Source organism: Talpa europaea (genome assembly GCF_964194135.1).
Source record: "Talpa europaea genome assembly, chromosome: 4".
NCBI lineage: Eukaryota > Metazoa > Chordata > Mammalia > Eulipotyphla > Talpidae > Talpa > Talpa europaea.
Window position 1 is genome coordinate 15,479,377 of NC_140070.1, and position 15,929 is coordinate 15,495,305.

Below are 15,929 nucleotides of genomic sequence, written 5' to 3' on the forward strand. Positions count from 1 at the left end.
AATAAATGTTTTATTTATACTAGAGGTGTTAAGGTCTGTATGTCTGTGTCTATGTTCTCCCTCCCCCAATTCATAGGTTGAAATTTTAACCCCTGTTAAATGATGGTATTTTGAAGTGCATCCTTTAGAAGTTGAGTGTGTCATGAGAATGGAACCCTCATGAATGGAATTAATGCTCTTATAAAAAGACCTCAGAGTATTAGCTAATCCCTTTACCATGTGAGGTTGCAATGGAAAGATGGCTGTCTATGGGCAGGCTCTATCCAAGTCTGACAGCTCCATGATTTTGGTCTTCCCAGTTTCCAAAACTGTAAGAGACAAATGTTTGTTTGTTTGTTTTTTAAAGATTTATTTATTTATACAAGAACTGGGATACAGGCCAGAGGCGAGAGAGAGTGAGAGGATTCACCAGAGACAGAGCGGGGAGCAGAACAGGCAGATGGACCAAAGACACTGCTGAGGGGAGCAGTGGGCAAGACAGGAGAGGTCTGCTGTGCCATGTGGGTTTCTCCCTGGCTGGCCAGGAATCGAACCCACGCTGCAATGGCTGCGGACAGTTTTACAGCGCTGCGCTCAACCCGCTGTGCCACCAGAGAGGCCTCAAATGTTTGTTTTTTTATAAATCACCTTTTTCATTGTATTTCTGTTGCTGCAAGCTGAAGGAATCAAAACACAGGAGTTGCCCATCTTACTTAGAATAAACAAATCCCTACATATCTGATTCCTGGTTACCTATTTTCCTGTATCCGTTTTTGACTGAGGATCACAATAGCTGTTTCTTCCATATGAATGCTTCCCTTGATAGAAACATGACTTACTCCTTTGGTTTTTAATGTTTTAAATGAATCATCATCTTACCAAAACCATATATAACAGCTTGGCTTGAGACCATCCAACCTCAATATTTCCTCTATTCCTCCTTTCCCCTCCCCAGTAAAGTCAAGAAACTTCCTTGTTTTTCAATTTCACAACATATATCACCATCTAAATTTTTTTTTGTTTATGATTTATTTGTTTCTTGTTTGTTGCTCAACATTAAGATGCAAGTTCTACAGAAGCAGTATCTTTTCCTGTTTCATTTCTTGCTGTACTCCTTAGGCAGTAAATTTTAAAATATCTGTTCAATAAATGGAAAGAAGGAAATAGAAAGGCTAGAAGGATGACTGGAAGGAGAAGATTCTGTAGATGGTGATTGTTGCCTGTAAATTGTCTTTTTACATGGGAGTTTTCTGGAAATAATTAAAATTTACTCTCAGATAGATAAACTTAATTTTGTCTTATTCTAGGAAAATTTCATTTATAGTTATTTCTGTAGACTATTCTTACATATGCTGACTCTGTTAAACTTATTTGTTTCAAGTGTTAATTTGAAAGAATATGAAGAAAATAGATTTTTAAGTAAAAATAGTCCTCAAAATAATGACTTAAGAATCATAAAGAGAGTACATTTAGAAAGAGAGTAGCTGTACTTGCCCTTTTGCTTGGTCTTATTAAAGTAAAGTATGGAAAGGATGGAGGGAAAATATATTAACTCAGGAAAACTAACCAGGAAAAAGGAAATACAGCTTTTTTCCACTTCCTCTTGAAAACTAGTCTTTCCTCAAATGGTTCCATAACTTTCCCAAGTTTTCATATTGACCCACCACAGAGATCTCTTCTCTGTTTCCATTTCTGAAGAAAGTTAAAGGGTCCATACATTTTTCCTATTGCATCTTGGTCCCATAACCACGGATGACTTTGGGCTTCTCCTTGGGTAATGCTATAGCATCTCTCTGGAAAGCTTGAGGCCAGTTTTGCCCCCATCACACTTAGCATCTACCATGGTTCTGTATCATGATTATCCAAGTGCCAAACCTAAAATGCCAAATGTCATTTAACAATGCTTTTGAAAACTTGCAGATGCAGAAATTACTTAGACTGCAGAAAAATATCTTAATGCAGAATATGATATGATCTCATAGTCTAAATCCAACAATAGTATTGGCTAGACATCTCTTCATTTGGTTATTCTATGTGTACCTATTATTCTAAGAGTTTTATTTCCTATAGAGGGAGAGCTATGTTTCCTCATTCCCTTGAGGGACCTGAGAAGTTAGGAGAAAACAATTTTCCTAAAATAAATTCTGTTCTAGAAAAATTATTTTTTTCTCTCTTAAAAAAATAAAAAAAAAACATGATGATGATGGAAAGAAATTGGCTCCCTACTGTATCAACACTTTAAGATATGATCTAGGTTATTTTCTTTACTATTGCTTGACCCAAAACTTCTATTACAGTTTATTCTCATTTTTTTTGTAAACAAGAAAGTAAAAAGAAAAAATATCACTGGTTATTAAAAATTTTTTATTTACATTTTTGACAACTTTTAAATGAAAACTTTTCCTCCTTCAATCCATCAGTGTTTCAAAACATGTTTTCTGCTTGATCTCAGCCGTTGCGTCTCAACATATAAATTTATAATCCCCATGCTTTTCTAATAGTATCATAATCAAGTGTTATCAGAACTTCAAGAACAGAGGCTATGCCAAATACATGAGTTCCTTAATGATAAGAGTTGTTTATCCAGTGGTAGAATTCTTTAAATGAAATAATTTGTAAGATAGCAAGTATTTATTTTATAGATCCTTATGAGAATATTTCCTTAAATGAAGATGTCCTTTTAAGATTGGGAAGGGTTTCTTAATTGAAACACAACTTTTATTGTGTGTTTGTGTGTGGGGAAAGTTGTTCATATTTAGCAGCTATTAAAGATTATACAGGAATTAGTTAATAGCAAATGATTGATTTTATATTTAATTTACTTATATTCTTATGAAACATGATACTACCATATAAAATGGCATTTAAAGCATTACTGTGAAGATACAGCAACAATATGTGTCTCATGTATCAGAATTGCTTATTTTCAGATTGTGTTATACAATTTTAAGACTTGTAAATATTGAAAAAAGCATGAAATAATCATCTCATTGAAGCAAAGTAAATCTAATCATTACTGATGGTTATTTCTTTGCTAAGATTAAAATATGATAAAAGAGTATGAAAGCCTAATATCTAGTGTTTGTTTTAGGTGAAAGAATCAGGTAGTGAGAAGGATACTTCTAAATATTCAGTTGGCATGGGAGCAGCTCGGTTTCAGCTAACATACATGGGCCCTTTCTTATTTCGAGAAGAAAGAAGTGATCCAGACCCCAGGGTGCATCATTTTATACCAGACACATGGCAGGTATTTATTGAAAAGATCCACAGCCTGGAAAAGTGAAGAAACTTGATAGAAGCCATTAGTTCTGATTTCATGTATGCAACAAATTTTTGGAAATGTTAATCATTATAGAATGTAGCATAATATGAAAATACATCATGTCTTGAGCTAAAAGATAAAGGAATGTAGATAAAAGTCAGTTTTAATGGAAAAAAGAGTTCATTCTACTAAATGGGAGAGGCTGGATTAAAAACTAGTTTCTCTAACTCCACTTAGACTGCTCTTAATTGCTATGTGATGTGATTATCAGATACATCTGCTTAACTTCATACCTGAGATATAGTGTCTGATGTTTAGTGATACATGATTAGTAATAGCTCACTTTTAAAAACTAGTGATTTCAGTTTAATTCAAATGTTAATCAGAGGGGTCATTTGTAATATACCATAAATATATGGACCCTTTAATATACATGTATATATATAGGCAAAAATTGTTCTTTTCCACCATATTTATTTGCTGATCTTTAAGTATCAAAAAAGTAAGTAGATGCAATTACTTAATTAACAAAAAAAGGAAATAGATGCAAAAGCAGATTTTTGGTAATTCTGAATTCAGCCTAAGAATCCCTTATTTAAACTAAGAAACTTCCAGATTTGGGCTGTATGATATCCTTGCAATGCAATGATGGCAACATACTAGGATATTTTTGACTAAGTTTTAGTGAGAAGTTTGTAGGAGATGATGCATTGTGAGTTATTTCCATATAACAAAAAATGGTTATTTTCTCAAGTTACTGTAAATGAATACTAGTGTGTCTCAGAAGAAACTATAAATACTATTTAGCCTTAGATATAATTGATGTTAATTTTTTTTTTTTTAAAGATTTATTTATTTATTTATTTATACAAGCACTGGGTACAGTCAGAAGCGTGGGAGGGTGAGAGAATTCACCAGAGCCAGAGCGGGGAGCAGAGCAGGCAGAAGGACCGAAGTACACTGCTGAGGGGAGCAGCGGGTAGCAGGAAGAGGTCTGCGCGCCATGTGGGACCCTCCTCTGGTGGCCAGGGAGCAGCCGGGTATCGAACCGGCGCTGCAGAGGCTGCGGGCAGTTTTGCAACCCAGCGCTCAACCACTGCGCCACCGGGGAGGCCCTAATTGATGTTAAATTTGACATGAAATATATATTTTAAAAATGAAATGCTATTTCCTTTTTTCTTTAGAGGGAGCTCCTTGATGTTGTAGATAACAATGAATCTGCTGTGATTGTTGCTCCAACTTCATCAGGGAAAACCTATGCTTCTTACTACTGCATGGAGAAAATCCTGAGAGAGAGTGATGACGGGGTAGTTGTATATGTTGCTCCAACAAAGGTACTCTGTCCATGTGGCACTCTGTGGCTTACAGTGTTTTCCTCCAGTGTAGCTTGTGCTCCTAATGGTAGGGAGGTACCATGGTGTGCAGGCTCCAGGGCTGAGGCCCAGGTTTCAGTGCTAATGTGCTGTGTGACCACCTCAGCCACCTTAGGTTCTCCTTAGTTTCTCACCTAAAATTCTCTACCTACACAACAGAGATAATAGGCTTACTTCATATGATTGTTCTTAGTATTAAATGAGACAGTACACAAAAAAATCTAATATATTGTCTGGGTGTTGGTATTGATCAGTAAGTGGTACTGTTCACTATTTTTAAAATTCAATTTATGTTTCTAAACCTTCATAGGCCCGGTACTTATTATTATGTGGCCAGGCCTAACACTTTGGAAAATTTTGCCGAAGGAAGCCATTTGATATTTGTTCTAGGGTTACGTGACTTAAGAGAGTATAGACAAGTTCTCAAATGAGTGGGAGAGAGGTAGCGGTCCTCAGTTTTACAACCTCTGTAAATGGATATTCAGGAATAACCAAAGACTGTTGCAAGTGCTATTGCAATGTGAGTTAAGTAAGTCAACATGCTCTTTGCTAAATCAGAATTCCCTCTTCACCTAGAAAGTATTCAGGGTATTCCCTATGAGAACACTGAATTGCAGGCCTGAGAGAAGAGATTCTGAATGTTAACATAGTGAGGGATCTATCCTGTGATCCAGTTTTTTCACTAAATATATTGAGTAGCTAACTAGACAAATGCACAAGAATGCCATCTAATTTCTCCTGTACATGCACCTATCACATTGATGTGGCATAGAATTGTTGGTTTTTGTTTTCTAGTCATCACATCAATAAACACTGCATGATAAATATATTATAAAGCAAAACTAAAATGGAGTAGTAGGAAGCATTTGGAGCAAAATAATTCTTTTATCCAGAATTCTACAAAATTGGTACTGTGGTGTCTTGCATGTTGATTATTCCAGACATTGGTTTGCTTTCAATAGTTTACAGTGTTGTCAGTAACATCTCAATAGCAGATTGTGTCTTTTATGACTTAAGGCTCTTGTCAATCAAGTGGTGGGAACTGTCTGCAATTTATTTACAAAAGCACTGCCTAAAGGAGCTGTGGTGTGTGGAGTTTTCACAAGGGATTACCGTCATGATACCTTAAATTGCCAGGTACGTCACAGACATGCACACATACTGAATAATAGCATACACCATGGCATTCAGTAGGCACTGTCATGTATATTTAAGTAGATTATTTATATAATTTATCTTATTTAATAATTTGCTCACTATCTAGATGGTACCTTCTGTAAAGTGCTTTTCTTTTCTTAAATTTCAACATGAGGAAGCAACTTCCTTCAATGGTGATGATTTCAAGTTGTGATGGTTTTATATTTCCATTGTGTCACATAAAATATTTGATAACTGTTTAAAAATTAAAACTGCAACTTTAAAAAAATATCAAGACAATGTTCCCCCCAACTTTTTTCAACAGATATTGGTGACTGTTCCTCAGTGTTTAGAAATACTCTTGTTATCTCCTCATCAACAAAAGTGGGTGTAAAGGATGAGATATGTCATATTTGATGAGGTATGCTGACTTATATATCAACATCTGTAGATACTACATTATTCTAGTTTCCATCCATCATCATATGGTTGACCCCTTTTACCTGGAATAAAATAAATCTTACATTACTTTTACTTGACAACATATTTTTATGTATATAAAATACATAGCTTAGGTATTTTAATAAAGATGATGACTACAACTAGCAAGGAATTAAAAAAGCAATATACAAATATGCAAAGAAAACAGACTAAAACAAACAAAATAGGTAGGCTGTAAATTTAGGAAGATAATGTAATTTAATCATTAACTTTCAGTTCTTTTCTAATATATGAATATTATACATTAATCTTAAAATACTTCTTTAGCCACACTTGAAACATTTCATTCTTTAATGATACAGCTTAAAAATATCTTTTAATTTCCATTATCATTTGTTTTTTGGCCCATTTGTTATCTATAAGCGGTATATCATGTACTTTATAACAATTATACCTTATTTCTAAGTATGCTTTCTTTTTTACTATCTTTTTTGGTACTTCAGTCATAGCTACATTTAGGTCAATGACATATCCTTATGTCTTTCAGCCTTTAAAATTCAAATTAATAAATATTTTATATCAGCAACATGTGAATATGAAATAAATAAGGATTTTATATTGCATTAAGATAGTGTAAAATAAATTATTGGTACTAAATCTTTGAAAGATGATGGGACATTTATAAATAAATTTTAAACTTTACTAAGCTATATTTAAAAAGAAAATTTGTTATTTATTTTAATGAAGTAATGTTTTCTAGTGTTATATAGGCTTCTTTCTGGTATACAGAATTGTATATAGACGTCTATATATACTACATTATTCTAGTTTCCATCCATCATTATATGGTTGACCTCTTTTACCTGAAATAAAATAGAGATACATAGAGGAATAGTTTAAGTTTTTGAATCAAGGGATATTATGATTATGATTGCCCTAAACCTGTAGACCATTTGGGGATACATATTAGGCCCTCAAATTTTCCTATATATTCAGTACAATTATAATAAAAGAAACTTCAGATTTTTTTCCCTGAACTTTCATGATGTGTGTGTTTGTGAGTGTTTTCTTGCCTGATTCTGAAATTTACATGAAAGTTCAAAGGACATAAGTAATTCAGATGCATTTGAAACAGAAGCTCAAAGTAGGCAAAATAGATACATTTGAAAATAAGATGATCAAGGTGGACAGGTGGTAATCTTTTTTAATATTCAGCCTGTTGTACTACATGGTAAAGCAAGTCATCTCTAAATGTTTTATGGTTGATGCCTCAAATCTACTTTAATTCTTGTCAGTCATGTTGGACCCTGACCAACTTTGTCAGTGGGTAAATAAACTTTACTGAATGTGGGAGAGAAGGGAATAGTTAGTTCTGGTTACACAATCTATAACCTTTTGGGAAAAAATTTAACTGGTTTTATAGTGAGTCTATATAACCATCTTGCCAGGTTCACTGTCTTGGAGGAGAAATTGGAGCAGAAGTTTGGGAACATCTTCTAGTTATGATTCGGTGTCCCTTTCTGGCACTTTCTGCTACTATCAGTAATCCTAAACATCTTACTGAGTAAGTCTGAGTTTTATATCTACTATTGTCTCCACTAATGGATGGGAAATTTTATCCACTCATGAATTATTTAAGGCAATATCTAAAACTACAAAGCATTTCTTCTCATGCTTTTTGACTAGGCATAATTTACAGTTACCTGGCCCCTCAATAATTTTATGTGAGAATGACTTACATTTCCTGTTTTAGTATTTAGATTCTCAAAGAATTTCATTATTTATTTATTTATTTTTTAAAAAAGGATTTATTTATTTATTTATACAATCACTGGGTACAGTCAAAAGTGCGGGAGGGTGAGAGGATTCGCCAGAGCCAGAGTGAGGAACAGAACAGGCAGACTGACGAAATACACTGCTGAGGGGAGCAGCGGGCGGCAGGAGAGGTCTGCGCGCCATTTGGGACTGTCGCCTGGCAGCTGGGGATTGAACCAGCACTGCAGAGGCTGCGGGCAGCTTCGCAACCCAGTGCTCAACCCGGGAGGCCCTCTCAAAGAATTTTAATAGGCAGTTTAGAACTCTTCTCCCAATATACTACACACATACCTTTCCTATGCAAAATACTAATAAATGTTTTCAAAATGGGTTAACACACATAGCAAAAGTGGATATGACTGCCATGTTTGATCGTGCATTTCATGAGGAACGTCAAAGTATCAGTTCTTGATGATTATATAGCAGTAAGAACTGATTAAACTATGTGAATATAAATATAGTTTTAATGTTCAAAATTTAGAGAAAATTTTTATTTTTTTAAGTCCATGATTTTTCTAAGAAAATAAATGATATACTATTTTTTCTGAGACAATTTAAAACTTTTCTCCTTTTTTATAACTAGGTGGTTGGTGTTAGTTAAAAGCTACTGGCAACATGTTGAGAGCACAATGGAAAACTCTGGTCCATCACAAAATGTCTCAAAAAGTTCAAAGAAACAAGCAAAGAAAAGAACAGACAAAGCATCGTACAGAGTTAGACTAGTTTAACATGAGAAAGGGAGCTCAGAATTCTTGAGTTCTGTGCATGCTTGTAACATGTTAAAGTATTTGATATGTTAATAAAAATTGTTCCTTACACTAACTCTGAAATCAATTTTATTTTTACTTAAATGAAAATAAAGCAAGAAACTTGGCCTTAGGAGAGTAAACTAAAGTCCACACAGATAGTAAATAGTGTATCTATTAAACTTGAAGATCCAGATTTTCCAAAAATTTTGTTTTGAAATAATATCAATTTATTACATTAAAAAAGTGATAGATTATAGTTGAAGACTATGAGCAAGAGAAAAAGTAAAGCACAGTGCATAACATAGTATAAGTACATTTATCAAGGTTTTTTTCCCAGTGCACAGCACTATTTCCTGGGTTTGATTGACAGTGTATTCCTTCATAACTCTCCCTATGTCTGCTCACAATTGTAAAGTCAGATTCCATCCTTGTTTTGAAAATAAACAGATCTTATTGATCATTTCAATTCTGTATTTATAGTATGGTACAAAGAGCGATACAATGATGTTGAAAAGTATGTGTGTTCCCTAAAGGATAATGAATTTATCATTGATCATTATCACCCATGTGCTGCACTTAATGTCAATCATGTGAGTATTAACCATTTTGGAAAATGATTAATTATCTATATGGTTAATAATCTGCATATGAGATACAAAATTAGTAATTTTTTATTTTATAGTTTTTAGATTAAGAAGTATGGAATCCCTTTAGACCTTGAATTTTCCCCTCGGGAAAGCATACTGCTTTATGACACAATGGTACACATTTGGCCAGAATGGCCAAGAATGCAGGTTTGTGTGTGTGTGTGTGTGTGTATGTGCATTATATAATGTGTGTGCATTATATAATGCATGACCATTTTTTATATATATGTATACACTATGATATATATATGTATACACTATGATAGCTATATATATGTACACTATATATATGTGTGTGTGTATATATATGTATATATATGTATACACTATGATAGCTATATATATATATATATATATATGTATACACTATGATAGCTCTAATTCTTTGGCTATGAAAGTCCATCAGTAATGAGCAAATTGATGAACCACATTTATTTTGGTATAGCTAATGGCAATATATTTGATTATTAAGATTATAAAGTATTGTCACAGTGTTACAGTTTTGGTCATATTAAATTTTCTATATCTACTTTCCCGCCCCCCCAGAAAATATAAGCTCTACTTGCAAAGTTGGTATGAAGGTTAACTGAATTATTATTTATAAAGTGCTTAGAATAGTGCATTTCAATGGTAAGAAAAAAGTATTTTTTAAAATAAACATTTTAGAAAATTTTTTTATCTCTAAAACCAATTGCAATCTTTAAAAAATTGTGTATTGTGGTTTCTAATGGAAGCAAAACACTACACAACACTACACAACCATTACATTACACTACACAACCATTACATAGAGAACAAAATCACCATCTTATATGCAGTTAACTTTGTAATTGAATTTAAATGGGTATTGACCACTTGAGGGATTTACTTCATAGTGACGTATATGAAAACATTAGAAAGGATGATGACTTTATTTTTCTTGGTTTGGGGTTCCTCATTTTCAAGGAATTAGAACCTGAAGAATTCAGCTGCTTCAAAAATAAATTAGTCATCAAGAAATCTGATGTCAAGAAATACGAAGAGGAACTTAAAAAGGAAATGATTTGTTGGATTGAGCAGGGCCCACGCAAGGTAATTAAAGCCATTTAGATTCATTTAAATATAAAACAAATATTGAATGAATTTGACTTCTTCAGTTACAAATAGGAGAATCACCCATAAAACTTTTGAGGATTTGAAGATGGATATCTTCTAAGCATACACTGAGGTTCTACTCTGAATTTTGTTAGCTAGATGTGAAAAAATGCAAAGGGTTATTACTTAAGCTGTAGCTTGGACAACCCACACATGCTGGTACCATGTTATTTTTTGAATTACATTTGATATAATAAAGCTTAAGTTAGGTTATTTCTTTTCATAGAGGGTAAAAGTTCTCCAATTTCTGACACCACTGGGTTATTTTGTTGTTTTTTTTTCCTTAATATTTCTCCAGGCATAACCATTTATGCATTCACTTATTTGGATAGGTGAATGCTTAGTTTCTCTTGTTGCCAACAAACTAGATAGGAGAAATTTTAATTAATATTATTTCTCAAAATATTGGACAATAGTATCACCAGAAAAAACAAGCCACTTTTTAAAGGCCAAACAAACTTCACCACAATTTTCTTTAACATTCTGCCTCCTCTACTGAAGCTAGAGTCATTGAGGCCTGTTGGGGAGTCATATCATAGGCAAAATGTTGAATCACCAGGTTCTTGTAGAGTGGCCCAACCTCCACCTCACAACAGCTGCAGATGACTCTGGGAGGGGCTTCTTTAGGCTGAGTCAGCAGATGGAGTAGAGGAAATGGAAAAAAATCGTGTTGAGCTTATTTGAATTTTGATAATGTAGTCAATTATTATATAAATCGATAAATTATATAAATCACAGAATGTAAGCAGAAGCAAAAAGAACATGGCACACACAGTTTGGATAACTTAAGCACTTGTGTCTCATTTCTCCTTGAGGTTATACTGAACTATACTTGGCTTAAGACCAGCATCAGTAGATCTTCTGGATCAACAGACGATTTGTTCTCTATCTTAGGGCTAGGCTCCTAAGCACTTGGGAATTTAGCTAAATTCTGCTTTCAAATGATTCTATTTGTTCATATTTTCTGTTTTTTTTTTCCTGGGCATTCTGGTTTGCAACTGTTTTTTTAATTTAATGATTAATACCCTCCTTGATAGTTGCTCTCTCAGTGTTGATTTGGGTGATAAATTTTAATGATTGTATAATCTCTGGTTTGTATTGGTAGAGTTTTGTGGAAGTTATGAATATTGTACCCCATAGAAACCCTGGTAATAATCAACATTTTGTGACAATATCCATCCCCTTCAATAAACACCATGCTATAGAATATAGACTTACAACACTGTTTATCACTTGAAATATATCACTTGAGTTTTCTGAGATTAGTGCATGATTTGGATTAATTCTCAGCTTCCTCCATAAAAACCCAATCTTACAAATTTGATTTTCAACCTCAAATGTTAACTGATTTTATTACCAATTTTTATTGATAATTATAAATATTTTATGATCTACGTTTTATCTATGATTTTACTCAGTTGAATGAGTTACTGAAGTACCTGAAGCCTCAAACTTTTGACTGTGCAGAAAGTGAAAAGCAAAGAAAGTTTCCATTCTTTGTGGAAAAACTTAAAGAAATGGATAAGCTGCCTGCAATATTTTTTGCGTAAGTCTGATTTCTGTAGATAACATTATACTTAATGTTATATTAATTTGAGGTCTTCTGAAACAAATAATTGAAGACGGATATATAGTATATGATTCATGTTAGTAGATTTTTGGGGAATTTTTACTCATATTAAGTCAAATTATTATACCAGTTTGGGATTAATATGAGAACGAAAATCTCCATTATTAAATTATACCTCAAAATCTTATTGCATTATTTAGTACCATAGAATTCTCTGGTCCATTAGTTATTAGAAAAGTTACATATAACGTCAAAGTCAGACAAGAGTAAAAGAATAAACCTGTGTTGGGCCGGGCTGTTCAAAGACAATTTCACCAAGTAACTTGGTCCCAAAGTGTAGTCATACTAGAGAGGGAGGACCTTCTCCAAAACAAACACAGATTATGAGGAAAAACTTACATGATATATATATTTCAACTCTTTTCTATCTCTGTCATATATATTGTGTATATCTTCATATATATCATATGTATATGGGAGAGAGAATAGGTATCCTTTGAGATTATGCAACTTCATTTGTATATGTATATATACACCCATCCTCTTATAAGTCTTACATAAATATACAAATTTCATAGTCAAACCTGTAATTCCAGGCCAAATTGTGAACTCCTTCAAATGCTAACAAAAGGAATTTTCATTTTTTTGTGTGGTAATAGGAAAAATTTTGAGCAAAGATAAAAGGTTGAGTCAAGAATGATGAAGTACAAAATATTCATAGAAATCCCCACAAAATAAAATTCTTCACTCAAACTGCTTTTCATAGGTGAAATAACTAACTGGCATTATAGAAACAAACAAACAAAAAACCCCAATAGTTGTTCTTAACAAATATTCATAAATCTTAATATAGGGTGTTTTAAAATGGAAAAAAGAGCAGTTTTGATCCAGTAAAGCGACTTAACCTAATTAACCATTTTCTTTTTTCTATTTATAATAAAAAATTGACCCTGTATAGAAAATTTTTGATTCTTTCTTTTACTCATACAAACTGAATTGGGACTCCAAAGGGTCAAAATGTCTCTACAGAGAATATTACCTAAATAAATGTTCTTGCCATGAATTCTGATTATTAATGCAAACAAATCTAGAGTGACATGAACATGCAACTTTCAAAACCCTCACATTTTTAAAAAAAATCTAGATTCAACATTCACACAGTAGAAATATCAGCTTTTCGACTGCGTGATAATTTGAAAAGTAAACAAAATACCCATAATGATTCAAATTCTGAAAAGGAGAAGAAAATTTTGATCAAGAAACTGTGGAAAGCAAGAAGGGTTCAAAGGAGAAACTTTGCTGCGTAAGTTTTCTTCTTGAATTGTGGAATTAGACATTTAATAAAACGTGACTAATTGGTTAATTTTATAATTCAAAGTTGTTTTCAGAATGTGTTGATGTAACTTTCTCTTGTTGTGATTATAAGTTGATTATATTACTCTATTGGGGGATCATAAAGGAGAACATATTGAGTATTTTTATAATTACACAGTGTTTTAAAATAATTTTCTTCTATTAGATTCTTTCCTTCCTTTTCCTTAGAAGCACAAATTGTAAATTTGTGTTTTAGAAATTGCAAATTCGTTTAGAGTGTATGAATTTTATACCTATTTTTGAAGGATAGCTACTAAAATATCAAATATCTCCTTAGGCAAGAGGGGTTAACTAATACATTTATCTTTTAATACTCAAGAAATACCATTTTAACATTTTTGTACTTTTATTATCTAAATGTAAAACATAGAATTATGTGAAGAAATGCCTCTACTTCATGAATATCTTTTAATAGGACAATTGTGTTTGGCTTTGAATTATCTGGCATTCTTCTTACCTGGCATTTATAGACATAACCTCAAACAAAAAAAAATAAAGGAACATGTTATAATCAATATATTCACTGATTTTTTCCTGATTATTCAGTTTTATAAACTCAGGTTCATGTGCTAGAATTCAAAGATTGATTTTATGGTCAGCTGAAATAAAGGAAATGAAAAAAAACCTTAATAAGCTTTGTGAGGCTCCTGCAGACTGTACTTATGCTGATCGTTCAGTTGTGGATTACCAGGTAAGATGAAAAAAATAAACATATTCATTTGAACATGTGTATAGATTATTAGAGATGCTCTAATAAAATACCATAGACTGAGTGGCTTAAACAGCAGAAATGTTTTTTCTTACAGTTTTGTAGTAGAGAAGTCCAAGATCAAGGTGTTGGTGGGTCTGGTTATTTCTGAGGGCTGTGAGGGAGGGACCTGTTCACGTCTCTCTTTTTGGCTTGTAGATGGCCATCTTCTCTCTGTATCTTCAACATTGTCTTCTCTCTGTATAGATCTATGTCCAGATGTCTTCTTATAAGAACACCAGTCACAACAGATTAGGGTCCATTTTAATGACTCCATTGTAATGGTCCAGGTAATTTGATGTATTTACCTCTCTAATGAGCTTATCTCTGTGAAGTCATATTTTGAGGAATTGGGGTTAGGACTTTGACATATGAACTTTAGGACAGACACAATTCAACCTGTAAAAATGTGTGTGTCTATAGTAATATTCAATGTATAAGATGCATAAACATTTAATGTGAATTCATCTCAATATATGGTACTAAAGTTGGAGGCTGGAGAAGTTAAGATAGCTTTTGTCAGGTGGTACAACTATTAAAATAGCTTGCATATTCATGCTAAGTTACAACTCTAACATCTGCAGTTTTCTTCGGTTTTCTGCAGTTTACTTTGCTTTGTGAGATTGCCTCCATTATTTGAAGTTAACTATTCCTCTTTATTTATTTATTTATTTATTTATTATTTTTAAACAATATTTTCTTTCCCCCCACCCCCTCAGGTTGAGTCCCCATAGAATTTCCTTCCCCAAGGCACCTGTGCACCCTCGCCACAGTCCCCTGTGCTTCTCCCTCTCTTCCTCTGATCCCTCTCCCTCCTCCTCCCCTGCAGCAATTATCTGTTTTTGCTTTGTTGTGTTTCGTACTGTTATTATTATCTTTTTACACCGATGTCTTATTTGGTTCCCCTATATTCCTGTTATTAGTGAAACCATCCGATATTTTTCTTTTTCCTTCTGCCTTATTTCACTGAGCATAATTCCTGCTAGCTCCATCCACATTGCTGCGAATGGTATGAGTTTATCTTTTTTGATTGCTGAATAATATTCCATTGTGTATATATACCACATTTTCTTGATCCAGTCATCTGTTTTTGGGCATTTGTGTTGTTTCCAGGTTTTACCTATTGTAAACAGTGCTGCAGTAAACATAGGTGTGCAGCTGTTTTTTTGAATCAATGTTTTTGTGTCCTTTGGGTAGATCCCTAGTAGTGGAATTGCCGGGTCATATGGTAGCTTCATTTTTGGCAGGTTGAGGAATCTCCACACAGCGTTCCACAGTGGTTGGACTAGTTTGCACTCCCGCCAGCAATGTAGGAGAGTTCCTTTTTCACCTCATCATCGCCAACATTTGTTGTTGCTAGTTTTTTTAATATGTGTCATTCTTACTGGTGTAAGGTGGTATCTCAGTGTGGTTTTGATTTGCATTTTCCTGATTATGCCTGTTGGCCATTTGCATTTCCTGTTTGGAGAAATGTCTTTTTTCTGCCCATTTCTTGACTGAATTGTATTTTTTTTGAGCCATGTGAGTTCTTTGTATATCTTTGTGATCAGTCCCTTATCAGTTAACTATTCCTTTTTATGGATAAAAATATAAAAATTGAATGTAAACTCTCTTCTGAACAATAGGCTTACAAAGCAGCTTGCTACAAAAGTCTCAAAGTCTCAAAAAGTCAAAATCAGATGTGTCTGTCTTCTGAAAAC

The 15,929-nt window shown here is 33.3% G+C and overlaps 1 protein-coding gene across 1 annotated transcript in view; it reads left to right on the plus strand.

Moving 5' to 3' along the window:
- The window catches only part of LOC311169905 (putative ATP-dependent RNA helicase DDX60), a gene marked incomplete at both ends in the record, with an annotated part of 100,731 nt that overhangs the window by 68,474 nt on the left and 16,328 nt on the right, over window positions 1–15,929 (plus strand). The window contains 13 exon segments of the mRNA XM_084232150.1: window positions 3,071–3,226; window positions 4,426–4,575; window positions 5,632–5,751; window positions 6,077–6,142; window positions 6,146–6,172; window positions 7,641–7,756; window positions 8,591–8,730; window positions 9,237–9,346; window positions 9,446–9,550; window positions 10,349–10,474; window positions 11,956–12,083; window positions 13,252–13,410; window positions 14,028–14,172. Coding sequence (XP_084088276.1) covers window positions 3,071–3,226; window positions 4,426–4,575; window positions 5,632–5,751; window positions 6,077–6,142; window positions 6,146–6,172; window positions 7,641–7,756; window positions 8,591–8,730; window positions 9,237–9,346; window positions 9,446–9,550; window positions 10,349–10,474; window positions 11,956–12,083; window positions 13,252–13,410; window positions 14,028–14,172 — 1,548 coding nt within the window.